This window comes from Stegostoma tigrinum, chromosome 17, assembly GCF_030684315.1.
Source record: "Stegostoma tigrinum isolate sSteTig4 chromosome 17, sSteTig4.hap1, whole genome shotgun sequence".
Taxonomy (NCBI): Eukaryota; Metazoa; Chordata; class Chondrichthyes; order Orectolobiformes; family Stegostomatidae; genus Stegostoma; species Stegostoma tigrinum.
In genome coordinates, this window is record NC_081370.1 from 57095664 (window position 1) to 57109242 (window position 13579).

The 13579-nt window shown below is 41.3% G+C and overlaps 2 protein-coding genes across 3 annotated transcripts in view; both read right to left on the reverse strand.

The window, feature by feature from the left end:
* LOC125459540 (transmembrane 7 superfamily member 3-like) overlaps positions 1 to 516 on the reverse strand; it is a 31230-nt gene extending 30714 nt beyond the window's left edge. For both annotated transcript variants that reach the window (XM_048546094.1, XM_059652170.1), the window contains exon 1: positions 202 to 516. In XM_048546094.1, coding sequence (XP_048402051.1) covers positions 202 to 280 — 79 coding nt within the window. In that variant the 5' untranslated portion in view covers positions 281 to 516. The remainder of the gene's footprint in view (positions 1 to 201) is intronic.
* Positions 517 to 3539: 3023 nt separating this feature from the next.
* LOC125459520 (P2Y purinoceptor 1-like) lies at positions 3540 to 9795 on the reverse strand. Its single transcript, XM_048546048.2, has 2 exons — positions 8895 to 9795; positions 3540 to 3601 (listed from the first exon to the last, which is right to left on the reverse strand). Exons 1-2 carry the CDS (start codon positions 9793 to 9795, stop codon positions 3540 to 3542), a joined length of 963 nt encoding a protein of 320 aa, XP_048402005.2.
* Between the last annotated feature and the right edge of the window lie 3784 nt (positions 9796 to 13579).

Genomic DNA, 13579 nt, shown 5'->3' on the forward strand with positions numbered 1-13579 from the left:
AAATTTTGAGAAAGTTCTGAACAGGAATTCGTGGGTGGGGGGAGGGGGTGGTGGCGCTGATAAGCAGTTTAAAAGTATCCAAATGCAAAACATTTTCAAATGCAAAAGGAATCTGAACAGTTCTGGGAAGTGAGGGTGTTATTTGGAGGCAGGAAATGTGTGTCAGCCAAAGCGAAAGAACTACTCAGAAAGCACACTCACCTCGAAACACAGCCTCAGGTGAGATTCCCGCACCTCCAGCAAGCAGCCACGCAGCCAGAACGCAGCAACACCACCACATCGTCCCTCGCGGTACTCCTCCGAATACTGCCCATCAAACTATTAGCCCTCACCCTCACTGGACTGCCCTTACACCCCAAAAAATGGCACGTCACATCCTGAAATGTACATGTCTGAGCTCCTCCTCCGGACACAGTCGCTGCATTCTCTCTCCCCTTCGTTATTAGCAGCAACGCCGATTCGCACCCCTTGTAGGTGCCAAGGTGCAAGTCGGATTCTGATAAACACCTTTCTTGTTGCAATTGTGCCTCGGTATTGGGTTCAATTTGTAATTGCATTGTGATTGTAACTGCCGCCAGGTGTCGCAACGTTTTGAAGGCTTTGCCAAAATAAACACTGTATTGTTCGTAAAGTACTCGCTTTTCTTTAAAAAAAAAGGGGCTTTTTTGTTTTGCATTCTTTTGGACATTCTCAAAATAACTTTGGTGAACAACATTTTAGGCTGAATGGGAAAAGGGTACGAAATGTATTTATATACATTGTTTTAACAGTTCAGATTTGACTTCACTTAATGCAAGTCAGATTATCTGTTTCTCAAAGGCAAATAGAATGGACAAAATGCTGGCCCAGCAATGCATTCCGTGAATGAATAAAAAAAACTACCATCAGGCACTCGAGGTGCCTCGGTATACTTAAATAAAACAAAGTTGCTGGAAATGCTCAGCAGGTCTGGCAACATATGTGAAGGAAAAAAACAGAGTTAACGTTTCGGGTCCGGTGACTTGCTCAGAACTGTGGATGCTAGAGAGCGGAAATACGCCAGAAACAGAAACTGCTGGAAGAACTCTGCAGGTGTGGCAGTATCTGTGGAGAGAGAAAGCAGAGTTAGCGTTTCAAATCCAGTTCTGAAAAAAAAGAGCTTCACTAGAAACGTTAATTTTGTCTCTCTCTCCACAGATGCTGCCAGACGTGTGAGTTTCTCCAACAATTTCTGTTTTGGTTTCAGATCTTCAGCATCAGCAGTTCTTTGTATGTGCTTGATGGCTGCAACAGATGAATGCAGGACTAAAAGCAGAAACGAGGTTCACAAATAATAAGTTCATTGAGACACATTCAGAAAACACCGAAGAAACTAAACATGAGAAATAGGAGCAGGAGTAGGCCATTTGGCCCATCGAGACTGCTCTGCCATTCAGTAAGATCATGGTTGATCTCTTCCAATTACTTGCCCACTTACCATAACCCTTAATTCCTTTGCTGTTCAAAAATCTATCCATCTTTGTCTTAAAAACATTCAATGGGCTGGGGAATTCCACAGAATCACAACCCTTTGGGTGAAGAAGTTTCCTCCTGACCTCAGTCCTAAAGCTGCTTCCCCCCTTATATTGAGGCTACAGCCCCTTGTTCTAGTTTCACCTGCCAGTAGAAACAACAATTTCTGAAGAAGGGTCTCATCCCAAAACATCAACTTCCCTGCTTCTCTGATGCTGCCTGTCCTTCTGTGTTCCTGCAGCTCCATACTGTGTAATCACTGACTCCAGCATTGGCAGTTCTTACTACCTCTCTGCTTCTATTTTATCTATTCCCTTCATAATTTTATATGTTTCCATAAGATACCCCCTCATTCTTCTAAATTCTGGTGAGTATAGTCCCCGTCTACTCAATCTCTCCCAATAAACCAACCCTGTCAACTCCAGAGTCAACCGAGTGAATCTCCTCTGCACCCCCTCCAGTGCCAGTACATCCTTTCTCAAGTAAGGAGACCAAAACTGCACACAGTACTCCAGGTATGGCCTCACCAGCTCCCTATACAGCTGCAGCATAACCTCCTTGTTATTAAACTCCATCTGTCCAGCAATGAAGGACAATATTCTATTTGTCTTCTCAATTACCTGCAGGTCTGGCATCAACTGTGTGAAGAAAGCAGAGTTTATAACATTTCAAGTCTGGTGACTCTTTGTTAGAACTGATAGCAGCTCGGAAAAAGTGGTTACAATGCTGAAGCTGAAGTTGGGGGAAAGGAGATTAGTCATGGGAGATGTGAGTGAATAGGTGGAGAGGGAGGGTCATGAAAGGGATGGATAAAGAAGAAGATTATGGATAGTGGGCCAGGTCAGAAGACAAGCTGCATAAGTGATGATAAGGGCGAAGAGTAGGAGAAAATAGATGAACCCTGCTAAATGCAGGTCACAAAATGAGATAATGGGCCCAAAATACATGAGAATGCATGACTATACTAAACTTAACCACTGTTGTAGCAGGAGCAGGTGTGGTGAGTGTAAAAGTGGGGTGGGGGGTTGTTGATGGTGGTAAACAGCATGGAAGTATGGAATCAGGCTCTAAAGTTATTGAATTCAGTTTTGAGTGCAAGAAGCTCCAAGTGGAAAATGAGATGTTGTTCTTTCAGCTTGTGCTGAGGCGTCTTGGGTCTGGTGACCCTTCCTCATTTTGATGAAACGTTAATTCTGATTTTTTTCTTCACAAATGCTGCCGGACCTACAGCTTTTGTCTTAGTTCTATCCCGGCTGCTTTTGTATAGCTACAACTCTGGAATCTACCCAAGTAAATGAAACATCCTATAGTTGAAAAGCGGGACAGATCCAATTCAGCTAATTACCAGCGGATCAGTCAACACTCAATAGTCAAGGTGATATCCACAAAAATGTCACATCTTTTACACACCAATAACCTGCCCTGATTCCTTCAGGATCACTTTGCTCGAGAGCACATGACGTCCTTGGTCCAAACGTGGGCAAAGGAACTGAACTTCCCAGCTGTGTGACTTCGCTTGACACAACGAGGCAGTATTTTTCACTGTGAGCCATCAAGGATCCCTTGTAAAAGTAGTCAGTGGGTACCAGGAGGAAAATGCTGCAGTAGCCGAAGCCACATGTAGCACACAGATGATTATTGTGGTTGGTGGGGTAGGCAGTAATCTTAGTGATGGTGTGATCATGGTAGTCTCACTGGACCAGCAATCCAGACATCCTTGGTTAATAGAGATGTGAGTTTGAGTTCCCATATTGAGTTTGAATTCAAGAATAATTTGGCACAATAAAGCTATGGCCTAATAGTTCTTAAGTAACAACTGTCAGAAAAGCCACTTCATTCACTAATAACTTAAAGAAAGGAAATCTGCCATTTGTATCTGTACCCAGTCTGGCCCACATGTGACTCCAGTCTCACATTGATGGGTAACGGTTTGCCTCTGGGCCATTAATACAGGCCTAGCCTGTGATGAATACTTTTTTAAAAAAAACAGACCATTGTAGCAAGAGCTCCTCAAATGCAATGTCCCAGGCCCTTCTATTGTCAACTGGTCAGGCAGCATCTGTCCCAGGAGGCATACCAATGCCTGCAGCTTCATGACCCTTCATCAGAACTAAAAGTGTAACAAAGAGGAATCACCTGAAACGTTAATTCCTTTTTGCGATACAAGTGCTGTCTGAACTGCTGAGTGTTTCCAGCTAAAAGCTTTTAAGCTGTAAATGCTCCTGTGTCATAGTTATATTCTACAGCAGACCATTGCATCCTACAGTTCACAGTGAATCACTGGTATGTTGTCCTTGTGCTCAAAACCTGGGTTGGCAAGCTTAATAACAAGAAAAGCCATTTTATAAAACGTCTTTGGAAACACAACCTCACAGAGCCAACGTGACAGTACTGTGGCTTTAAGGGGTTACTTTGTCCTGGTTATTTTTGAAGTGATGTTGTAAGGCAGAGGCACCAAGCAGTCTACCAAAACCACTAGGGTAAACAATGTTTGAATCCTTGGGGACTTTTTTTAAAAGCTGGAACTATAGTCGCAGTTTGAATGGGTGGGGTCAAGCTCTCACAAACTAGGATTTGTAGTTTTTGTTAGTTTTTACATTTTAGCTTTAGGCAGTTGCTGTCATGGGCTTGAAGAAGTAGAAGCTTTCTTTTCCCTCTCTTGGTTGCAGCTAGAGGCTGGGGTTTCTCTCTTGAGTTACCTGTGAGACAAATCTATTTTACTGAATTTGCCTCTTTGCCAAAGAATGTGTTTATGGGGTGTTACTATATTAGAACAGTTAATTAGTAATAGATACTGTATCTATTATTCTATTACATTTCCCAATGGAGTTAAATTATTCTAAGTTCTTTCTTTTGTTATATTTAACTATAGTGTTTAAATAAATCCTGCTTTGCCTAACATCGAGTAATTTGATCTGACAAATTACATCTGGTGCAGACACATTACATTTGCCTTTCAAATAAGAAAAAGTTAGACCTAGGCTGCCTTCCTAAAATATTTTGAGGGGGTCTGGCCTGGTCCATAACAGCCACAATGAGAATAACAATAATAAACAGGACAGAGGCATCAACATTTTTAAAGCACTTTACAAAAAGATGTGATTTGCAGTCTGCTGGTTTAGTGCAGTAAATTTTAGGTTTTAGTCAAATTATAATCCCTACCAGGTAGATGAAGGCAATTCAACCCATCAAATCCAAAGAACATCCCACCCAGACCCACCTGCCCATCTCACCTGCACATCCCTGGATATTGTAGATAATTTTGCATGGCCAATCCACTAACTCGGACATCTTTAGCCTGTGGAAGGAAACTGAAGAACCCAGTGGAAACCCAAACAGACACAGGGAGAACGTGCAAACTTCACACAGACGGTTGGCAAAGCTGTGAGGCAGCAGTGCTAACCACTGTTTCACCATGTTGCTAAATTACCTTTAGTGTAACAATCCAATGCTCATTGTGATTTGTGACTCATTTCTCTGACGTAAGATTGTCATCGTGCGATTTAAATGTTGTGTTGTAAAGTTTAAAATAAAATGCCAGCAAATGGCCCACCAAGGAGCTGTGACTAAATACTGTTTAGTGGCAAGACAATAAAAATCAAGCTGTTTTGACGAAGTTGAAGCATTTGTTCAAAAACTGATGATCTGTTTCAATGTTAAACCCTTCATTCATTTTCTGCACATCGAAAAATGTGACCTATTCTTTAACTGTGATTAAAATTGTTACAAAATTTAGTTTATGGCTAAACCATTTTCTTCATGGTATAAGTGAAGCTTGACATCCTAGCTACAAAGGGAGTTCAACAGTAGTTCACAAAACTAATTCCTGGAATGGAGAAAAGATTAAATAGGCTGAGCCTTTATTCCCTTAAGTTTAAAAGAATAGAAGGTAAACTTGTTCAAATATACAGAATTCTCACAGGGTTTGACAAGGTTGATGTAATTTAAAGTTTTAGCAACGATCTGTTGCTTGACTTGTGGGTGAGGCTGTTGACTTGTTCACCAAGCTGGGCTTTTTTTCACTCAGACATTTCATCACCATGCTAGGTAACATCAGTGAGGCCTCTGATGAAGCGATGTTGTTCCACTCCACTGGAAATTTGTACCTGCCGGTCCACTATGGTGAGCAGTGTCATATCCGGTTTTTCCTATTTGAAAGCCAGAAAGTGGAAATGACACTACTCAACATAAAGGACCAGACAGTATAAATTCCGAGTGGACTGAACAACAGCGCTTCATCGGATGCCTCACTGATAATGTTACCTAGCATGGTGATGAAACATCTGAGCAAAAACAAGCCAGCTCGGCGAGCAAGTCAACAACTTCAAGGTTGATGTAGGGAGGATGTCTCCCCGAGCTAGTGGATATCAGGCATGGGGGTGCAGGTGGTGTTGGAGATGTAGAACCAGGGACACAGTCTCTGAATAAGGGGCTGGCCAGTTAGGAGTGAGATGAGATCGTGTTTCTCCACTGAGATGGTAGTGAATCTTTGGAATTCTATGCCCAGAAGACGGTGAGGGCTCACATACTGTGTATATTCTCGAATGAGATCGATAGAATTCTAAAGACTAAAAACATCAGTGGATACAGGGTAATGCATGGAAATGATGTTGAGTAGAAGATCTCATTGAGTAGCAAAGCAGGCATGAATGGTTGAATGGCCTCCACCTGCTGATATTTCTTATGGCCAACAGTATTGCCAATATCATCTTGTCAGTGCAATTGTCAACAGTTGGTTTTTCCAATCTGAAAATGAACATAATGCATATCAAGGAACTGTAATTCACAAATGATCCATCCTTAAATTCTTGGCTTTCTGTATGCCTTGTTGCTTTCACTTGAACTACTCACAACAAGTGTTTATACAAACGTCAAGTGTGCATAGCTAAAAATTTATATCTATCCCTCTTGGACTGACGTCTTACTGTTATTCAAATTGATAACTGGTCTCATGCCACACATGAAATGGCATCAACTTGCATTCTGACCATTAAATTGTAAACCAGCTTTTCCTTTCACTGATAATTCATCTTTCAATGTGACAGGAGAATCCACCACCAGCAACTCACTCAAGGCCAGCTCAAATGAAGTCATAGTTTCCAGTCACACCCAACTCTCGGTCTCATGAGATATGTAACCTAGTCATACAAGAATATGGAAAAGCATTTAAAATGTTGCATTCTGTAGGCTTTGGTGAGTTGGCAAAAGTTAGAGGCTAAATTCTGGCTTAACTTCCAGCATTGCACTCAAGTCCAGATGGAGTAGTTACAGGGTCAGTGGTAGCATTCACGGCTCTGACTTAGAAAGGGTTGCTTCAGTCTGCACTCCAGACACCCTTGGCATGTGCATATTAGGGCACCAGCACTGAGCTGACATTCATTAAGAGTGTTGCATCCAGTGAGTGTGGAGTACCTCCTTCCTCGAATGAAAAGGTTAAGAGGGGCAACTTGGCCTCAGTTGCAGCACGCGTCCAGGATAAGGTATGCCAAATATTCTGTACTGTAGATGGCTGTGACTCTATGACATCAGATGCTAATACACAGGAAGAGCTGGTTCGGTATAAACATTTTTCCATTACCCTCAATCTCTAAGACCATAACAAGTAGGAACAGGTGTAGGCCAATTGGCCCGTTGATGCCATTTACTGGATCATGGCCAATTCGACACTCCTCATATGCACTTTTCCTTCCCTTTGCCCCATTACTGTTGATTACCCTGTTGATCAAGAATCTATCTCAGCCTTAAAAATAAACAAGGATTCCGGCCCTGGCATTCTTTGGTTTATTTTTCAATGTTTTAACATGGTGCTGGAGAGTGGTGACTCCAGACAACACTTTTCACTGTAATTTGTCACACAATACATGTGACACTAAATAAATCAATCAAATCAAAAACTTTCTGTGGCAAGGAATTCTAATACTCAAATCCTCTGAGAAGAAATTTTCCTCACCTCAGCGTTAATTGGTGCCCCTTAATTGTAAGACAATAAGTGAGTAGGTGTTGCTGAAATGCAAGTATTTCTGATAATGAGATAAATTGATTGCGTAGGTAGAATGTTTCCTGTTTGTGTCTGTGTGTGGTGGGGTGGGAGGGGCAGTGCGCTGTTGTGTGAGAGTCAAGAACAGACAGTGTGACATTAAAAGAAGAACATGACCATTTCAGGGAGATGTCAAAGAGTACTTATTCACGCAAAGGATATTGCCTTACCACCCTATTGTCGTAAATAAAAACTTGCTGAGAATGGTTAATTGTAAATTTTAAATCTGAAATAAAAGCAAAATACTGTGGATGCTGGAGATCTAAAATAAGAGCAGAAAGTGCTGGAAATACTCAGCAGGTTTGATAGCACCAGTGGAGACTGCAAAGATTTAATGTTTGCAGTCTAATGAGCCTTCAGTTCTCAAGAAAAGTCCTATTGGACACAAAACATTAAGTCTGTTTCTCTATCCACAGATGCTGTCAGAGCTGCTAGGTTTCTCCAGCACTTTCTGCTCTTATTTCAAAAAGGAGGTTGATAGGGTTTCTTTGTTAACAACAGTATTAAGTAAATATGGAATTAAAATGAGAAATTCAGCTAAAATAAAAGATTGAAGTCAGTGTCACTAGTTCAAAGGGTTGAATCATTTTCCCCTGTTCCTATGTTCATAGAAGCTGTGACAGATAATTAGAGATACAATAGCAACAATAGCAGATTTCTGAAGAAGGGTTTAGGCCCAAAACGTCAGCTTTCCTGCTCCTCTGATGCTGTTTGCCTGCTCTGTTCATCCAGCTCCACACCTTGTTATCTCTATTATGGCAACATTATAGTGACAGCAGAATGGGATGGAGGGGAGGGACAAATGGTGATCTGAAACAAGAAAAACAAATGTTTTGTACAGAAGAAGCAAGTAGCAGCATAACCATTTTTAATATAATATTGAGATAGAAATACAGAGAGTAATCTCAAGCTATCATCTGTACAGATGCTCTGTTGCTCCAACTGAAAAGTATCCTGTCAAAAAACATCCTGCCTCTTGCACAATTGATCCAACTAAAATGAAGTGATTCAAAAAGCCAATTATGTTTGAAAAAAAGTTAGTACAGAAAAGATTAATTAGCAGCAATGATATTCTGAACAGTGAGAGAGATGTCAAATATTTATCAGTTATGTAAGGCACTCAAGGTAAGTCAACAGTGGAAAGTGTACAAACATCTTTATGAACATATGGGTACCATGCAGTCCCATGAAAGTTTCAGAATCCTTGGTGATGAATAATCAGCATGCATTATGTGGGGGTGTTAAAAACAGCCTGGAAACCAAAGCATCTAGACTGGATGGACTGCAGTCACCTTGAACCTAACCTGCCGTTTAGTCTCCCTGCAACAAATGGAAAGGGTCTTTTTTAATGAATTTTTGCTGTTACCACACGCCATAAAATAAAAGAAAGGGTTGATGCAAGTGTTGAAGCTGCAGATAACCATCTCCATTGAGAAACCCACATCCGAGCTGTAGACCAGTTGAGTCTGGTTGCTCCAGAAGGCTCTCAGTACAATGCAGATGTTCCTGACCAGGTGATAGGGCAAGTACATGAGGCCAAAAATGATCAGAACTGAGTACATCAACCGGAAGAGTTTCTTCTTTTTTTGGGTGCAGTGCTTCTTGAGCTCCTTGGTACAGTTCCAGTAACAGTAGCAGATGGCGATGAAGGGTAGGAGGAAGCCTGTCACTGAGCTGATAACTGTGTACGGCAATGCCTTCTCAGTGTTGTAGGAGAAAATGTAGAGCGTGCAAACAGTTTGATTTTGGGAGCATGGAAGGATGAAAGTCATGAGGGCAGATGGAATGCTGAGTACGACGGTCAGCACCCAGATCCCCACACACGCAAACAAGGATTGTCGTCTGCTCAGCAAGAAGATTGACTTCAAAGGGTGCACAACAGCCAAATAACGGTCCAGGCTGATGAAAGTCACAAAGTAAATGCTGGAATAGAAGCAAGCATAGTACATACACCTCACCATCTTGCAAACGAAATCTCCAAAAACCCAGTGCAGCCTGGCAAAGTGGTAGTAAATGAGGAAAGGGAGGGTTAGCATCCATGTTGTGTCGGCCACGGTGAGGTTGCAGAGGAACAGAGTACTACGGTTCCAGGGCTTGTTCTGGTGGACCATAACCCACAGAGCCAGGCAGTTCATTGTCAGCCCAATGATCAAAACCAGCAGAAATGCCACTGGGATCACATAAATCTGAATGAAGAACAGCAACTGGTCCTCATCCAATTGACAGAAAACAGATTCCAACCCCTGCAAAAGAGGAATGATTGACATGGTTGGGGAATGATGAGGCTTAATGTATTCACAAAAGCATTGATTTTTCTGTCAATGATCTGGAGCTAATTAAATACGACATGCTACAATATGGTCTCACTTCCAGTATTAACTAGAACAAAGAACAAAGAACAATGAAAATTACAGCACAGGTACAGGCCCTTCGGCCCTCCAAGCCTGCGCTGATCGAGATCCTCTGTCTAAACCTGTCATCTATTTTCTAAGGGTCTGTATCCCTTTGCTCCCCGCCCATCCATGTACCTGTCCAGATACATCTTAAAAGACACTATCGTGTCTGCATCTACCACCTCCGCTGGCAACGCGTTCCAGGCACCCACCACCCTCTGCGTAAAGAACTTTCCACGCATATCTCCCCTAAACTTTCCTCCTCTCACTTTGAACTCATGAACCCTAGTAATTGAGTCCCCCATTCTGGGAAAAAGCTTCAGAAATAGTTTCAGAATACATTGACACTTTCTACAAATGAAGTTTATCATCTCATAGCTGATTTTGAGTTCTTGAATTGGTTTCAGCATGATTTTAACCCAAAGACATCAGGCAAAAACTCTAATCCTGTACAATTAATACCATCCTCGTGCCTTCCTTTTGCACAGGTTGAGCTGTGGGGCTTCCCAAATGATTAGAGAAAATGTTATTAAAAAATAAACACCCGACTCTTCTGTCGCAAGGTGACCACATGCTTAAAGTTGCAAGTTCTAATGTTTTGAGCCTGCAATTGCATATGGGGAACCTGAAAAAAATCCCACTAAGGCAGCAGGCCATTCTAGAGAGAAGTCAAAGAACAATCCTCTTCACACAGAGGGCAAATTTGAAAATCTCCCCAGTTGTTCACAGGATGTGGACATCACTGGGTGGGCCAGCATTTAATGCCCACCCCTAACTCCAGCTAAGAATCAATCTCATTGCTGTGTATCGAGATTCACATCTAGATCAGACCATGTTGGGAAAGCAAATTTCTCCCAAGCGAGGACATTAGTGAACATAATATGCGTTTAATGCAATTGACAGTGGTCACAAGGTCGCCATCAGATGAGAATTTTATTCCAAAGTTATATTAAATACAAATTTCGCCTTTAGCTACAATTGAGATTTTAGCCCATTCCGTCAGGACATTATTCTGATGTTCTAGATTGCTAGTCCAGTACATTGCTATTAAGCCATCAACACCCCAAAATAAACCCCTTGAAGGATGTGAGGTTGAAATCCATAGGTTTTTTTCCAGGAGGTGGTGCAGGAGCATGGCTGATATTAAAGAATGTGGCGAGAAAAGAATTCCGCTTCATCTTCGTTTCAAACGAGCAACCCCTTATTCAGAGCAATGCCCTCTGGCCTTACACTTTCCCATGAGGGGAAACAGCATTTCCACATCTGGAGATAATAAGAACTGCCAATGCTGAAGTCAGAGACAACCCCATTTCTAAAGAAGAGTCCCAACCCAAAACTTTCCTGCTCCTCTGATGCTACCTGACCTGCTGTGTTCATCCACATCCACACTGTGTTATTTCCACATCTTTTTCTTTGTGAATTAAGATCTAATAACTTTATAATAACAACACCAATAAATAGTGTTAACCAGAATTTAAAAGTTATCTCAGTGCCTGGATCTGTGAAATGCCTTTAGTTATTGAACACCAGAGTAAGAATACATTGTTTATCTTTGGCACAAACGCCGGCTTTCCTTTCAAGATTTACAAAAAGAAAATGCACCCAAAATACAAAACAAACTCTTGTCTCCCTAGGCATTGCAAGTACATAAATTGGAAGACTGGTTTAGTTCATTGAGTTCTCATGATGTCTTGTGGCACGCTATTTCTTTACAGGTAGTAACAATGTCATGTATTCAAGGCTACAGGCCGAACTCTGGAAAGTGGCAGTAGTGTGGTTTTAGAATAGTTTTGTAGTTTGGGACTCAATAGGCCGAATGGCCTTTCACTGTATTATTCTATACTCTCAATGTCTTCAGCATTTCAGAATTACTTACCTTTTCTTTTAGAAAGTAAAACGAATTTTGGAAGTGAGTGGTCATAGAGTCATGGTATTAATCAGCACAGAAAAAGGCTCTTCAGCCCATCGAGTCTGTACCAGTCTAAATCAACACCTTACTATTCTAATCCCATCTTCCAGTACTTGTCGCATAGCCTTGTATGTCTTGGTGCAAGTGCACATCTAAATACTTATTAAATGTTATGAGGGCTTCTGCTTCTACACCCCTACAGGAAGTGAGTTCCAGATTCCCCATCCTCGAGGTGAAAAAAAATTCCTCACACCTCCTCTAAACCTCTTGTCTCTTATTTTAAACCAATGTCCCTGTTCATTAATTCCTCCGTCAAGTGGAAAGATTTCTGCCTCTCTGCCCTATCTATGCCCATCATAATTTGATACATTTGAATCATATGCCCGTCTCAGTCTCTTCTGCTCCAAGAGGAAAAAAAAATCTGTCCAAGATAACAAGGTGTAGAGATGGATGAACACAGCAGGCCAAGCAGCATTAGAGGAGTGGGAAAGCTGACGTTTCAGACCTAGACACAACCGTTACATTCAGAACATTGAGATCCTTCAAAAACGTTTCTTGCCTCAACTCTAAGTTACCCCCCAATCTGTCCAACCTTTCTTCATAACTGAAACTCTCCAGGACAGGTAGCACCCTGGTAAATCTCCAGTGTAATCATAGCCTTCCAATTACATAGATTCACAAACAGCTGCTTCTGTGAAGGAACATATTCAATTAATTAAATATACATTCGAGCCTAAAGGTATTAGATGCACCGAGATGTCCCAGGTTATCCTTGTAACCTCATAGCGATAGCACCAATTCTCTCCGTGAATCTCTGGCCAAAGCTAAGGTCAGTTTCCTGAAGGGTTTCTTTTTTTAATTTCCTAAACTGCAAACTTTTCTGATCAAACTTAAACCGGCTATCTTCACAACAAAACAGAAATCCATTCTAGAGGATGGATAATCCTACTTCAAAAGGAGCTTCAAACCTGGAATTAACATGCAAAAAGTGAGAGTTGTGATCAGAGTCATAAAGCTCAGAATTTCATAAAATAATGGATACTTCTGTGCTAAATGATTTTACCTTCTCCAATCAATAATTTGGTAAAGGCACGATTCTGATAAACTTTTATTTCTCACTGCTGTCTCCTATCCCTTAAATCCATTCAGATTCCAGATATTGGTACACGGAAGGACTATTGTTGTAACGAACAGGATTAAACTCTACATGCTATTCTTTTTAAATTAAAACCCACCTTCCACATGGGTTTCAAATGGAATGAAATTAGTTCAGGTTTGATCCAGATTAAATAATCTCGCTAATGTTAACATTGGAAAATATGCTGCTGTTTATTCAAATAGCCCACTTACTTGAGTAGTTGGATTAGCCATGCCTCTGGTTTTTCTAGTTTTCCAAAGTGAGCAGTTTTAGCTTTACTGACTTGTTACTGACTGGTTCTGCTTATTGCATTTTCACTAGGTAACCCAGCTATGTGGATGGAGTGTATGTGATCAGAATGCCATTATCTACACTGTGCCTTGTCAATTCTAGCAATACCTACGTTGACGTCTTGAATCCTGTTTCCTAAACAATACAAAAGGTGCAAAAAACACACAGTCAACAGAGATCGGTGTGAACTGGGTCAGGTTAATTGATGTTTTCCCACGATGGCTTACACCGATAGAATCCAGTTCAGAATTAGAGTCTAGAAATTTTTTTTGTACAACATGTGCCAAATGTTGGGGAATAATATGTGATGTCTTCTGGCT